The 13,447-nt window shown below is 47.2% G+C and overlaps 1 protein-coding gene across 3 annotated transcripts in view; it reads right to left on the bottom strand.

The window, feature by feature from the left end:
* Nucleotides 1–2,707: 2,707 nt before the first annotated feature.
* Nucleotides 2,708–13,447, bottom strand: part of Src64B (Tyrosine-protein kinase Src64B) — a 36,812-nt gene continuing 26,072 nt past the window's right edge. The window contains exons 10-12 of one of the 3 annotated variants that reach the window (XM_077639531.1): nt 9,269–9,422; nt 6,402–6,533; nt 2,708–4,457 (exon numbers count right to left, since the gene is read on the bottom strand). In XM_077639531.1, coding sequence (XP_077495657.1) covers nt 4,243–4,457; nt 6,402–6,533; nt 9,269–9,422 — 501 coding nt within the window. In that variant the 3' untranslated portion in view covers nt 2,708–4,242. The remainder of the gene's footprint in view (nt 4,458–6,401; nt 6,534–9,268; nt 9,423–13,447) is intronic. The other 2 variants (XM_077639532.1, XM_077639533.1) reach the window with 2 other exon arrangements.

The following is a 13,447-nucleotide window of genomic DNA, read 5'->3' as shown; positions in this document are numbered from 1 at the left end:
AATGCACTTGAATGCAGTGCACATTAAGTAGCAAAATAGCAAAGTAAAAATAAGAAAGCTGGCTCAACTTGTACAGGAGATAAAAATTGTGTGACACTACTCACAGTGCAAAAACAGCCACTGCAAAAAGAAAAAAAAACACCTTCAAAATCACATCCTATAAATATGAACAATAAAGAACCAAGCAAATATGTTAAGTCCGACAGTGTCTGAAAGGCTTCAATAAAAAGCCTGCAAGTGTGACCATGACGGATCCTTTGAACTCGCCCTTTTCGGACGCGGAGGTGAAGCGCAAAAGGCATTCCTGTCCTGTGCAATGTAAGTGCCAGTTAAAGAATCCCCAAGTGGTCCAAATTATTGCAGCACCTTTCTCTCTTCTTTCATTTCCTCCTCTCCCCTCACAGTGTGGTTAAGGTGTCCACTGAGATGTGGGAGTTACTGTGCCCTTTCCTTCACTCAAAAACATTTTTCTTTCCCATCTTGTTTAGACAGCCCAGGCTGGCAAAGAAAGACACAGCTGCACTGCCTTTAAAACCATATCCCCCAAAATTGGAAATAGAAATGAACAGAAAAATATTTTAGAACAGAGCACAAATTAAAGACAGGAACTGAGTAGTGAAGCAAGGCTTAATGGTGGGCCAGTTGGTAAGACATGTCAAAGAATCACTTTTTTTACCAGCCGAAAAAAGATGAGGGGACAAGAGGAGAACCTACACAGCCTTATCCTGTGTAGGTTCTCCTCCTGTCCCTAGTCTTTTTTCGGCTGGTAAAAAAAATCATTCTTCGAACTGAGTAGAGGTCCCAATAGAAAGCCTGCGAGCAGGACCATGAAGGTTCACTTGAAGAATAAATTCTCTTTTTACACCCTTTCCGAAGCTTGGAAAAACATCCTTTTTTATGAAGTTCGTTCACTTACACCAGGGGTTCTCAAACTTGGTTCAGCGATCCCCGGGGTTCTTCAAAAAGCTCTGTCGGGTTACCCGAGCACCTAATCCACGCATGCACCAGCCCCTGCCTTCCTTTTACACACTTTAGTTTGGGACCAACCACGCTGTACTTGTTCATTACAGACTGTTTCACTGTACAGCCAGTCATTATTAATTGAACTTGGGCATCTCTCAAGGTGCCATGTGTTGGCATGCTCCTTTTAACATGAATTTTAGGTAGGCAGGTGCGCAAGCCAAGACACCCAGTGTTCCTTATGAAAGCCATTGCGGTACCCCAGGGCATAAAAAGACTGAGAACCCCCCGACTTAAATGCTGAAGGCTGACATTACACTTTAAAGCGGGGGGACACATGCAAGTAGCAATTATGATGACTGGATGGGCAAAAAGCCACATGTCCTACTTGTCATTACAGAACACTCTTGGTCCCCTCTTTTTTCCAAAAGAGGATGCAAGACTTTATACACACAGAGAAACACATCAATGAAGTTCGAAAAAGTAAAAGATCACTCTAGACACAGTGGAATTTTCTGGCGCATATTACTGGGACTCGCAGTGAGAGTCCCAGAGGATGCCGTTCTGCCCCGTTCGTCACTTCCTGGGGGACAATGGGCCGATGCGGGTGGGATCTGCATAGACTCTGGTCGGGTACGGGGTGTCAGTGGCTGCTATACAGTAGAGGCGGGCAACCTCATGAGGTTTCGATCTCAGCCTCATGCATGAGTTTGAGGTTGAGTGAGGTCGTCATTCAGTGAGGTTGAAATTTTGAGGTCGAGACTTTTTGTAGTCTGAAGTGGAGTTGGAGCGCACCACTGCAGTGTTCATGCAATGACGCTTGGTGTTCGGTTTCCCGTTTGGACAACCGGATGCCGCAGTTTGCTCTTAGCTTTTGGTGCTGCGCCGTAATGTCCGTTCAACCCGAGCCTACAGGAAGATGCACCTCTCTGGTCTTCCTGGAAGGAGTGCTGCTGTAATGGCACGCCACTCTCCCTCCCCCTTCCCCTGCTGGCGTAGCAGCCGTAGCTGCGTCCCGATTGGCTCAAACTCCTGGGAGCACAAAGCACAACTCACGTTGGCCCGCGGTAGCATTGTCTGATGCTGCAAACAAATAACTGTCTGTCTGTCTGTTGTTGCCAGGAAGAAAGAAAAGGAAAGTTCACAGGCCTGCTCACTGGCTCAAGCCGAGCCACAATCGCTACCACGTGCAGATAGTAGGAGAGTTGAAAGATGGAATAGAAAAACAGGATAGTAAAGACACGCTAAAGACAAGGCCGATCCCGGAGGTAGTGCAATACCGGGCCAACCGGGGGCGGGAGTGAAGCATCCTTCAAACTCTCCGCCACATTTCCAAAAATGAGTGCTTTGTGTCCATGCTCGTTGCCGGTGCTGACGTCACGGCTCTTGCATTGCAGTTGAGTAAAGAGGATCCTGCTGTACATTACGCGGTAACTTAACAGAAACTGGAGCAGTCAGCACAGGCGAGAGGACGTGATGCAGGTGGTTCTTAACAAGGACACACATTGATTCGATGAAAAAAGAAACGAAGCCAGAAAAACCTGTACAACATCATCGAAGCTTTTGATCGGTGTCGTCCCCTTTCGAATCTCACACTTCTGTATATTCCCTTCCACACTACTTCTGTATATTCTCTTGTTTTTAACTGAAAAACTTCGTAATCGCTTTTTGTGTTTTTTTTTTGTTTGGGCCCAGGAAAAGTGAGATGAAGTCGTTTCTGGAGACATCAACCTCAACTGATGAGGTTGAGAGAGGTTGGAAAATTTTTTTTGCGGTTGAGGTGAGGTTGAGATTTTTGAGGTAAAATGCCCACATCTGCTATCCAGGCATCTTCCGGGACTCACTGTGAACCCCTGTAATAGGTGCTGTAAGGTTGTCATGTCAAGCTCCCCGCATTACAAAAGTATTTTCACAGAAGCACCACTTGGAATACAATAAAATACACTGTTCTATTTAGTGTCCATAGTTCAGCGCTGGAGTGCCTTATTTCATGTGGCTTAACTGTCACCTTTCAATTTGCAAAAAGAAGAAAAAGTGGTACAATATATGTGAAGTACCTGATGCCGCACTAGCAAGCACAGGCTACGTAATGTAGTTATTGTAGTAAGCCGACTAACTTTGGCAAACTCAGTGACGAGGTCATTCACAATGGTTTGAACCTCACAAAGTTTTCAGGAGCAGCCCAATCTCTGGCAATCACTGTCGCAAATTCAGCAGAGGAAAGAAAGGTTTCGCTTAATACTGAAGTCACAGTCTTGGCCATTTTTTCCTTTTTTTTGTAAATACGGACCCGTTTGGCATGACACGTCACAATGGCAATACAAACTGTACAAGACAACTAATTCTGCTAGACAGCTGATATGTACGAAGGGTATTTCCGTCAGTTGAGCTTCCTGGGAACAACTTGTGGCGCGAGGGTTCTCGCGGGTTTGGATAGTGAACAAAACAGTTTCTTGCAGTCAGCAGTAGTGTATGAACCATTAGTAAACACTACTGCTGAAGGAAAAGCACAGTATAGAAGGAAAGATTTGACGGTCTGAAATTTTCTGCCACTGTAAAGTCCAAGGCATGGCAATGCAGGAAGCCATAATTTATGGAGACGTTTCTGGTCCTAAAATCAGCATCTAAAACCCTGTCACTTTCCAAAACTGTGGGTGTAAAGTTTGCTGGATAGGTTTTCACGCAAATGTTTTCTTTGCATCACAATACAACTAAGCAGCAAAGTTTTTACATGCACATTCCCAGTGGCAGCAAGCTGGAAAGGAGAACCAAGCCAGCAATCTTCCGTGTGAAGTATTCTGCAACTTAGCAGTGTGGAAGACTTGATGCAAAGTCTATGCGATTCACAAGCCCAGCCTCCGTAACAAAAGTCATTGGTGACCTTCAATAGTCCACAGTTCATAAACCTGCATTAAATTCTTTCGAAGCTGTATTAATGGACTCAGGTGGACATCAATTTTAACTATTTCCTTGAATGAACAGCGTCATAAAGAGTGCACGCAAGGCGAGAGAAGTCACCACGATGTAAAGGAAGATTTTTAAAATGATTTTCTGTTCAGCTTGGCAGTTGAAAAATTGCACAGGGCAATGCTCTCATCTTTCACGAGCCCTCTCTGAAACGTGTGAACTTTCTCGGCACAGCACAAGACTTGCGCTGTTGCCCTATGCCCCTGGGCGCTTGGCATTTCCTTTTGAGCCTCCGAAATGCACCGAAGCTAAAGACACTCGTTCTTTGTCTCGGCCCTGCAGCTTCGTGGGACACATGCTGCTTGTTCGCATTGCTCAGAATTCCTCGGCGTCCCTGTAGCTGGGCTCCGCGGAGACGAAGTAGTCGTCGAAGAAGCCATGGAGGTACTCGAACGTGGGCCGCTTCTCGGGGTCGGCCTCCCAGCAGTTGAGCATGATGTTGTAGACCGACTCGGGGCAGTCGCAGTTGGCCGGCCTAGGCATCCGGTAACCCCGGTCCACGACCTCAATCACCTGCCGATTGGGCATCGCTGCAAACGTGGGAAGGTGCAGTTGAAGAAACGTGCCAAGTGTCTAATTGATTCTCATGCAAGGCAAACAGAATGCTGTGAATTAGGGGCCACAAGTTGCCCACCAGCATTTAGGACAACAAACTGGCAGGGCAACAGTGAGGCTACATCGTCTCAGATTGCCTCTTACTATCAGCGGATATGTACACAATCTACTTCCCCCTTCCTATCTATCAAAAATCTACTCTAATGTTTTCATTTACGTGCGTTCCAAGGCATGCAGCCCCCGCTTAGGGTTGTGCCGGTGGTATTCACGAGCTCTGTACTTAAAAAGCATTTTGCAGCACCTCAGAAGCTACAGTGCACTCACTCAATCAGATAGCTGCACCCCTACTAAATGTGTAAGGATGTAAGGATGACATGAGAATATCGTTCTGTACCCACAAGCTATTACAACTAAAACTAAAGGCAAACCTCTGCACACATAGCAGGTTAACAGTGTTTCAGGCAACTTCAAAAACAATAAATCACAGGCTTATACACATGTGACCCGCTGAATTTCTTGCAGGATCCATTCAGGTGCGGCCACATATCATCTTGGCATTTGTGCCCTCAGCACCATTGCTTTCGGGGAAGCCATGTTTACCTGTGTTGATGTCAAGCAGCAACTCGTTTGCTGAACCTCTTTCCATCTCATGCATTAATTAGCCTGTTTCCGGGGCTATCACAGAATTGCGGGGGCGCTTCCTTCCATGGTCCGGAGACCATAAGTACATATGTTATTAGTTGTGAGGAGCAGAAGTGGTGTGCATATTATTAAAAATTCAGCCATACTTGGTTCTTGCACACCTTTCTGGCAGCGCTTGGTGCAGAAACAGTTGATGAACATATAGGGTAAGTACTTTTACCTGGAGGTGTGTCAGCATGTTTTAATCCATGGTGCTCTGCTTGGTGCAGACACCGTCACAAGAGCAGTGAGCAATGCAATGATGCCTGGCATAAACCACACTCACTCCCGACAGTACCTTTTCGTAGCTGCAGCGTTCAGAGAACAAAAACTCAACACACCTTAGAACAAAGTGCACAGAAGGCACGGCGGGCGCTCCCACAATTTTTTGGCACACCTGGGAAACTCGTGACTTCAGAGAGCACTCACAAATGAAACCTTTAGAACAGTGTGCGTCAATTTCTCGTAACGTGATGAATGCAGCAACCTTTTTCTTTTTTTTTGCAAACACAAATCTGTGGGTAAAAGTTCCAATACGTATCCTGCACTAAAAAAATGCAGCTATGTTTCAACTAGACTGAGCCTGGTTAGTTGCGAAAGGTCGGTTATGATTGGCTAGACACGGTCATGCATGGTTAGACATGGTTTCTGTTTTGTAATTCACATGCTTAAATTATTCAATTAAATTATTCATGAGTGCCTCAATATATAACTCGAAGATACGCTTCCAAGACATCTGTGCATTCACTAGACACACGCCATCTGCTGGACCATCACTGTACATTGCGTGTTGGGGTTTCAGTGGGTGCTGCATGATGGCGCTACGGCTGCACGCAATGCACGAAGGAAATTCACCAGAAACATACTTTGCTACTCGCTTAATTGGGATATCTAAAATTTAAATGCTCATAATTAAATTATTCGTGCACGCCTCAGTACATATCTCGAAGATACGTTTCTTAAACATCTGTGCTTTCACTAGACGTGCCTTCATTCACTTGCAAGAGTCGAACAGTTGTGGCGAAGTGGAAGAGTCTCCGTCTCGCATGCTGGATGCCCGGGTTCAACTCCCATCTAGACCACAATTGTCTTCTGTTCTTTTATTAACAGAGGCCGTTTCAAGGTCATATCTGCACCGTAACATGACCTTCAAGATTTGTGCGTGAGAAATGGAGCTTTCACTCCAAAAGTACTGAATGTACTGAAAGTTGAGGGCTCTGATTGCAGGCCACGCATACCCGGGTAAGGGATCTGCCCGTAGGTGAGGAGTTCGTAAAGCAAGATGCCGTAGGACCACACGTCGGACTTTATGGAAAACTTGCCGTACAGGGCCGCCTCGGGGGCTGTCCACTTGATGGGGAACTTTGCACCTGCGCATTGGACAGAAAAATCAATCATGCACTTGCTACACTGCTCTTGATCACACACAGTGAAAAAAAAAAACTTTTTGAAGCTACCTTCATGCAGCAAGGTGAATTCATTCACTACTTTCATGCGAGAGATATTTGGACACATCTGGTACGCTAACACATGCTTTGGCAGGCACTGCTGATAAAACAAAACAAATTTTCAGGCTACAGTGAACTACAGTGAAAAGTCATGACCTTTTCAAAAATTCCCACCAGAATGCCTGTACAGTGGAACCCCAATAATGCGTCCACCGTTCCTGTGACGACCCGCGTTTTACAACGAGGTGCGGGCCCGGCTAATCTCTCATATGGATATATAGCTCAGACCATTTATAACATTAACTACTTATAATGCGGGACTGCATTGTATGCGGATTTTTGTGACAACCGGTTCGCTTCCCATAGAGTTAAATGTATTGCCGTACCACTTAATACACGGCAGCGCGTAACTGAAGACTACATATAGTGCGGTTTCTTGAAAGCCTGGAGGCCTGCATACCGGCGCGGGCCCTTGGGTACCGGCAGGCAAGATTGCGCAAGGGGGCAACAGGCGGGGCGGGGGAGTGTTGTCAGTATGCTTCAACGCAAGGCTGAAGGCAGGAGAGAATTGAAAAAAAAAAAGTCCCAAAAGCAGGCGTTTTTATCACTCACTCTCCGATGCGCCTCCGTTGGGCAAACTGACTGGACAAAACTGGGAAGCACGTGATGGCACGGCCAGACGAGCTTGCTCGAGCGGCGGCCGCAGACGCATGGCATGATGCTGCAAGCACTGCTCGTACCACGCGCGCACGTGGCAGCGTCTTGTCACGCCTGAACCCATGAGCGCAATATGTGTCGTTTCGTGTAGCGAAAAGTTGACAACATAGCAGAGGCTGGTAGACTTGCTCACGTTGTCAGCTGACTTGCCTGTCTTCAGTTCCAATGGTGTCTGCGCCTCCGAAAGCCAGGAAATGGCACGCTCTTGAAACCAAGCAGAGCATTGTGAGGAGTGTCAAGAGCGGTTTGAAAAAGAATACGGTGGAAAAAAAGTATGGTGTCGCCGACGCTACTGTGTCTACCATTTGGAAGAACAGCGACAAGTTGGGACAACAGCTGCAGAAAGCCTCCGCTTTGCTAGCAAGGAAGCGGATTCGTGCATTGAAGTACGAAGATATCGCCGCTTTGTTTTCACAGTCTCGAGAGGTCCTGGCCTAGAGCGTTCCTGTCGTGGCTCGATGTTGCAAGCCAAGGCCAGGTGCCTTGCAAACATTTTGGGGCATGATTATTTCAACCCATTAAACGGTTGCATTCAGCGTTTCAAGGACCGGCACGAGATAAGCTCGTCATCGCCGGCCCAGACGGCGTTGTGTGTGAAGTAGCCGCCACAGATGAAGACATCGTGGCAGTGGTGCACGGTGACGATGAGCCTCTGACAAGTGAGTGAAAGTGCAGCAGAAGTTTCATGCCAAGACGCACTCGATGGTTGCAACAAACTGCGCCTACACTGAGCTCAGAGAAACCTCACCGAGCAAGTGCCTCCCGCTTTTTGAAGATGAAGCCATTAGCAACACAGTTCAGTCGCAGCGCCAGACTAAAATAACGTCATTCTTTCATTCATCACAAAGGTTCGACAAAAAGATCAAATAAACTTCTTTGTTTCTTGTGATTGCAGTGTTGTGCGTCTGATGCATTGTCAGATGCATTTTGAAAGGTAGGCTGGTCGTTCTGAAAACGTGAATGCATGGAAAAGCTACATTTTGGTTACAGTGCAGTACCGTTTATGATCCGGACTTTCCCAACTCCCGCGGTATGCGTTATAAGCGGTCTATCATGTAGCATTAAAAGCCTCAATTATGTGACGAAGTATGCGCACCCCGTTTCATATGTCAGCCAGAGGGAACCGTCCGGAATGACAGGCACTGGTTAGAGCTCCACTGGGTCTCACTGGTTTCCCCATTTTATCCCCCGCCGCTTTGGCGCCACTGAGCAGTTTCCTTCGTTTCCGCCCGTATGGTTCTTTTCTTCCAGAGCGCTAAAACTGCGTGCTCATCACGTGCTGTTCGCTGCTTGTATGGTGAAGCCTCCACATAGGCGATGGTGCCGCTTATGATGGGTGTGATGTGGTAGGAGTAGAGCTACACCGCATCTCACCGTGAAGGATATGGGAGGTCCTAACAATTATGGAGCAGTTTTGCTTAGATGATCCTGACAGTATGCGAGCAACAAGGCATTGCTATAAACGTGAAAAACAGTCACTGCTGCACTGTTGTCACCTGAAAATCGAGCAACCACTACTCAGTCTTCCAAAAAATAAATTTACCGTAATGCAAGCAGTTCTTGACAGCTTTTTCAGGATCATTCGATAATTCAAACATTTTTTTCGGTCCCTTAGAGCTCGAATGTGAACATTTACTGTACAAGCTCCGATTTCTGAGGATTTCATTATTAAGATATTTCAATACAATGAACGATTCTGGGCGGCCCCGCAGAGTTTGCTGTATCGAGATTTTGCTGTACCTTCAAGTTTCCCTCAAAGCAAGTCTACTGTAACTGCACAGACTATCACAGAATACCCACCATCCAAAGCACAGTAGTCTCCCAGCAATATGAACTAATTTCCAAAGTTGACACACACTGCTGCCCAGTGAAAAAAATCTGTGACAAAACGGCTTTCTGTCCTCGCTAAAGATATACTTGGCCACGAAAATGACACTAACCTTGCCTTGCGGTGTACTCGGAGTCTTCAATGATCCTTGCCAGTCCAAAGTCCGCAACCTTGACGATGTGTCCCTCGCCGACAAGAATGTTGCGTGCGGCCAAGTCGCGGTGGATCAACTGCTTGCTCTCCAGGTAGGCCATGCCGCCCGCAATCTGCATTGAGAGCAGGAGAGACAATGATGGCCATGCTATTCACAAGGCAGGAAAACAAATCTGAAGGAGCGGTCACACTTCTGTTCTCTTATTACAGTGGAATCTCGTTTGATATGATTCTCACGGGCACCGAAAATAAAAATGCAGTATCCGAAAATCGTACTACCCAAAAAACGGGCTCCAAATGATCGTGAATAATACATACTTGGCACAGAACTTGTCTTTATTAAAGCACTTTAATATAACCCGTCACTTTGCGCTACACTTTGTTTTTCGATGTACTGCAGCAAGCTTTTTTGGAACTCGTAGAAACGAGTAGCAGTTTCATCACTTGAGCTCCACAGATGCAACAAAGCCATGAAGCGCGTCCAAAGCTTTGAATGCGCCGTCAGTATTTAATGGCCGACGATCGCCGCTGCAATCTCCAGCGTCTCGGTTGTCATCGTCGTCGCTCTCCTCTTCAGCGGTAACATCTGCTATGATGTCTTGGACAGTGCGTAATTCGCATGTCACCAATCGGTCGTCTGCCGATACAAACTCTTCCGGAGACATGTCGATGATGAGGTCACCTCAGTCCGGGATGTTAATCCCCGCGCCGTCATTTTCATTTTCAACCGTATCGGCAGACACACAAAAAAAGCCACACTTCTAGAAGCAGTTGGCGATCGTTTCGGGTTTGACGCGATCCCATGACATCGCCACAAAACAGATGGCATCAAGAAGGTCCACCTTCAAGCTGGCATCTTTCTGGTCAAACTTGGCCAAAAAGCGCCTGACCAACAAGCTCCTGAAGTGAAATTTGACGCTGCTTATGATTTTTGAATCTAAGGACTGCAAATGACTGGTGCAGTTGGGCGGCAGGAAAATTACTTTCACGTTTTGCAGTTACAAAGTATCGACAAGGTGCGCGGCACAATTGTTGAGAAAGAGAAGAATTTTACAGTTCTTGGCATGCATCCGGGCATCCAGACGGGTGAGGAACTCTGTAAAAAGGGCTCCTTTCATCCATGACTTCCTATCCGCTTTGTAAACGACAGGAAGGGGCGGGTTACGCGAGGAGCAGCGTGGCTTCCAGAACTTGCCAATGACAGTAGGCTTAAGCTTCTCAGTCTCATCAGCGTTGCAGCAAAACAATACGGTGGCTCTTTCTTTGCATTTTTTTTTCTCCTTGACACGTCTCACCTATCATGGTGAGACTTTTCTCGGGCTGAAGGTTGATGAACAATCCAGCTTCATCTGCGCTGAACACGTCCCTTGGCTGGTACTGAGAAACCACCGCCGGCAGAGTCGAAAGCCAGTTGGAGACCTGATCTTGGTCGGCAGACTTCCCTTCACCGGAAACGATCTTTATATGACAGGTCATGCCATGTTTTGAAATGGTGGAGCCACCCGCCCGAAGCTTTAAGGTCGTCGATGCCCAACGAGAGTGCAATCTCATGTGCTTTCTTGCGAACAACAGTCCACGTTCACGACCACCGCCCTTACTTCTTTGAACCATGCCAGTAGAATCTCTTCCATCTTGCCATGCTGGGCACCCCTTGTTTTTTTCACGCCGGCACCGAAAACTTGTATGTTCTTCCGAATTTCCTCACACTTACCGACGATCGTGTTCAGCGCAGACAGGCAAACAAAGTTTGCGTGCCTGGTCCACACATTTCTTCTGCGGATTTTCGTCGACTTTTGCGAGGATGTCAAGTTTTTCTTTCAGTGATAATGCCTTCCGCTTCCTAAACATGGTGAAGCGCACGGGTGAAACGCGGCACGAAAGCAGAAGAAACGACAAGTGCGAACAAGTGCAAGCAGGACGCTCAGAACACCAAAATGGCAACGAGAAATGACGGGCACAAAGCCTACAAAGCCTACTGCACATCATCAATGCATGCACCAATCGCTGCTTTTTGGTCACGTGATTTTGACGTGAGTACTACTGTATTTACACGATTGTAAGTCGACCTATTTTTTTTTTATATGAAAATCCGAAGTGGGGGGTCGACTTACAATCGAAACGAAAACATCGCACTGTAAGTAAAGACGAGACAAACGAGATATCAGGCATGCTACAGCATGGTTGCACTTTTGCTGCGAGGCTCCATCGCATCGCTCTTGGTGCTGGCCTTGAGGAGCTTCTATGTCAACATGCAAAACTGGCATCCCCTTCCCCGCTCGCACGGGCGGTGGCCGATGGCGGCTATCGATAACAGCAAACTGGCACCCCACACGTGGCTGCTGACTACGGTTGCTGATAAGCGGCGGCGGCCCGATAACACAATCGCGTTCCACAGGAAGCTCAAGCATCCAACAAGTTTTCTTTTTACTTTCAAATGCGCGCTCGGCGCTCAAGGGAGTGTTGATAGAAGGGCCGCTGTTCCACACTATAAGTAAAGGTGAGAAACGAGATATCGATCATGCTACAGCATGGTTGCATTTTTGCTGCGCGGCTCCGTCGCATTGCTCTTGGTGCTGGCCTTGAGCAGCTGCTATGTACTAAATGCGCAGAACTGGCATACCCTCCCCGTGCGTGCGGGTGGCAGCCAATGGCCGCTATCGATAAGCAGCCAACGGCACCCCACACGTGGCTGTTGACTGTGGTTGCTAATAAGCGGCGGCAGCCCGATAACGCAATCGCGTTCTACAGGAAGCTCCAGCGTCTAACAAGTTCTTTTTTTGCTTTCAAAATGCACGCTCGGCACTCAAGGGAGCGTTGATAGTTGATGGAAGGGCTGCTGTTTGACACTAGTTTGACATAATGCCCCCAAAGCAATTGGAAGATCTCACTGCTGTGGTGACCATGCCCGCAAGTGGGATGCAGCCCAACAAAAAATTGGCCCCCGCCTGCTGCCTCCTTTTGTTTCCGAGAAATCACCGCCGGCAGAGTCGGAAAGCCAGTTGGAGACCTGATCTTGGTCGGCAGACTTCCCTTCGCCAGAAACGATCTGATATGACACTGGAACAATGTTAATGGATACTGGATGTAAGGGGGATGTGGAAGAAAGAATGTGACAAGAAAATGTGGACGGGGGTCTATGGATTACATAAAAATTATTAGGTCGCATGCCCTATTAATGTGACCAACTGGTCACGTGTCTGATACATGCTCTCATGGAAGTAATTTAAAGTGGTAAACCCTTAATATGCAATGAGTCCGATGACGCCATTTCATGCAGATGAAAACCATGATGCATCTAATGATGGCACCATGGTTAAATTAGTGGCTATAGTAGAACACCTTCTCCTCGTCAACTGCAGTCCTGCTAAGTGGAAATACAGTTGGACAAACAGGAGCGTTCCACAAGGACCAGAAATTGAAGTCGTATCATTGTTGAATGCGTTCTGCCCATTGCTTCACTGGCATTTAGTTTCCAAGTAAGGTAAACAGGGAGTGCACAGATTGCCGGAATTCCAACTGCAGCTTTAGAGAGAATAGGCCGATTTGAACCTTGGCTTGGCAACTCCTACCAATTAGTCACTAGAACATGCAATCCCCATCAGCCAATGGAATAGTTGCTACAGTAGAATAATTTCTGGCAGAATTAATGCAATGCTAATCCCACCTGTAGCCAACCACTTCAACCTCAAGACCACAAAAAGCTGACCCTGAAATACTCTGAATCTGCAACTGGAATTCACCGTTACTCATGACTGAGAGGAGGTCGTGAAAGGTGCATTGGCAAGAGAAGAAGGTGCAAGCGGAGAGACCACAAGATCTGTCTAATGCATTGTGCTCTCCTTGGACATGCCTCTATCTCGTACAATTTTACAATTTTACAGCGACAGCTGTCAAGAGTGCGTTTCTCAACTTTGCAGCAGTGGCGTTGTCAGCGTAACGCCACGCCACACTTATATTGGTCAGCATGCAGTGGTGCCACGCATGAGGTCACTGCAACACACCATGCTGACTGGTCAGCATGCATCATCACACGTGACATCCCTGCAGTGTGCCATGGCAGGGCACCACGCTGAGCGGTGACAACACAGTGACGTCAGGAGTGACAGCATAGTAACTTCACGTTCACTCTGCCAGAGAA

This window comes from Amblyomma americanum, chromosome 10 (genome assembly GCF_052857255.1).
Source record: "Amblyomma americanum isolate KBUSLIRL-KWMA chromosome 10, ASM5285725v1, whole genome shotgun sequence".
Lineage (NCBI taxonomy): Eukaryota > Metazoa > Arthropoda > Arachnida > Ixodida > Ixodidae > Amblyomma > Amblyomma americanum.
The sequence above is the reverse complement of the archived record's forward strand: the minus strand, read 5'-3'. Positions and strand labels throughout refer to the sequence as shown.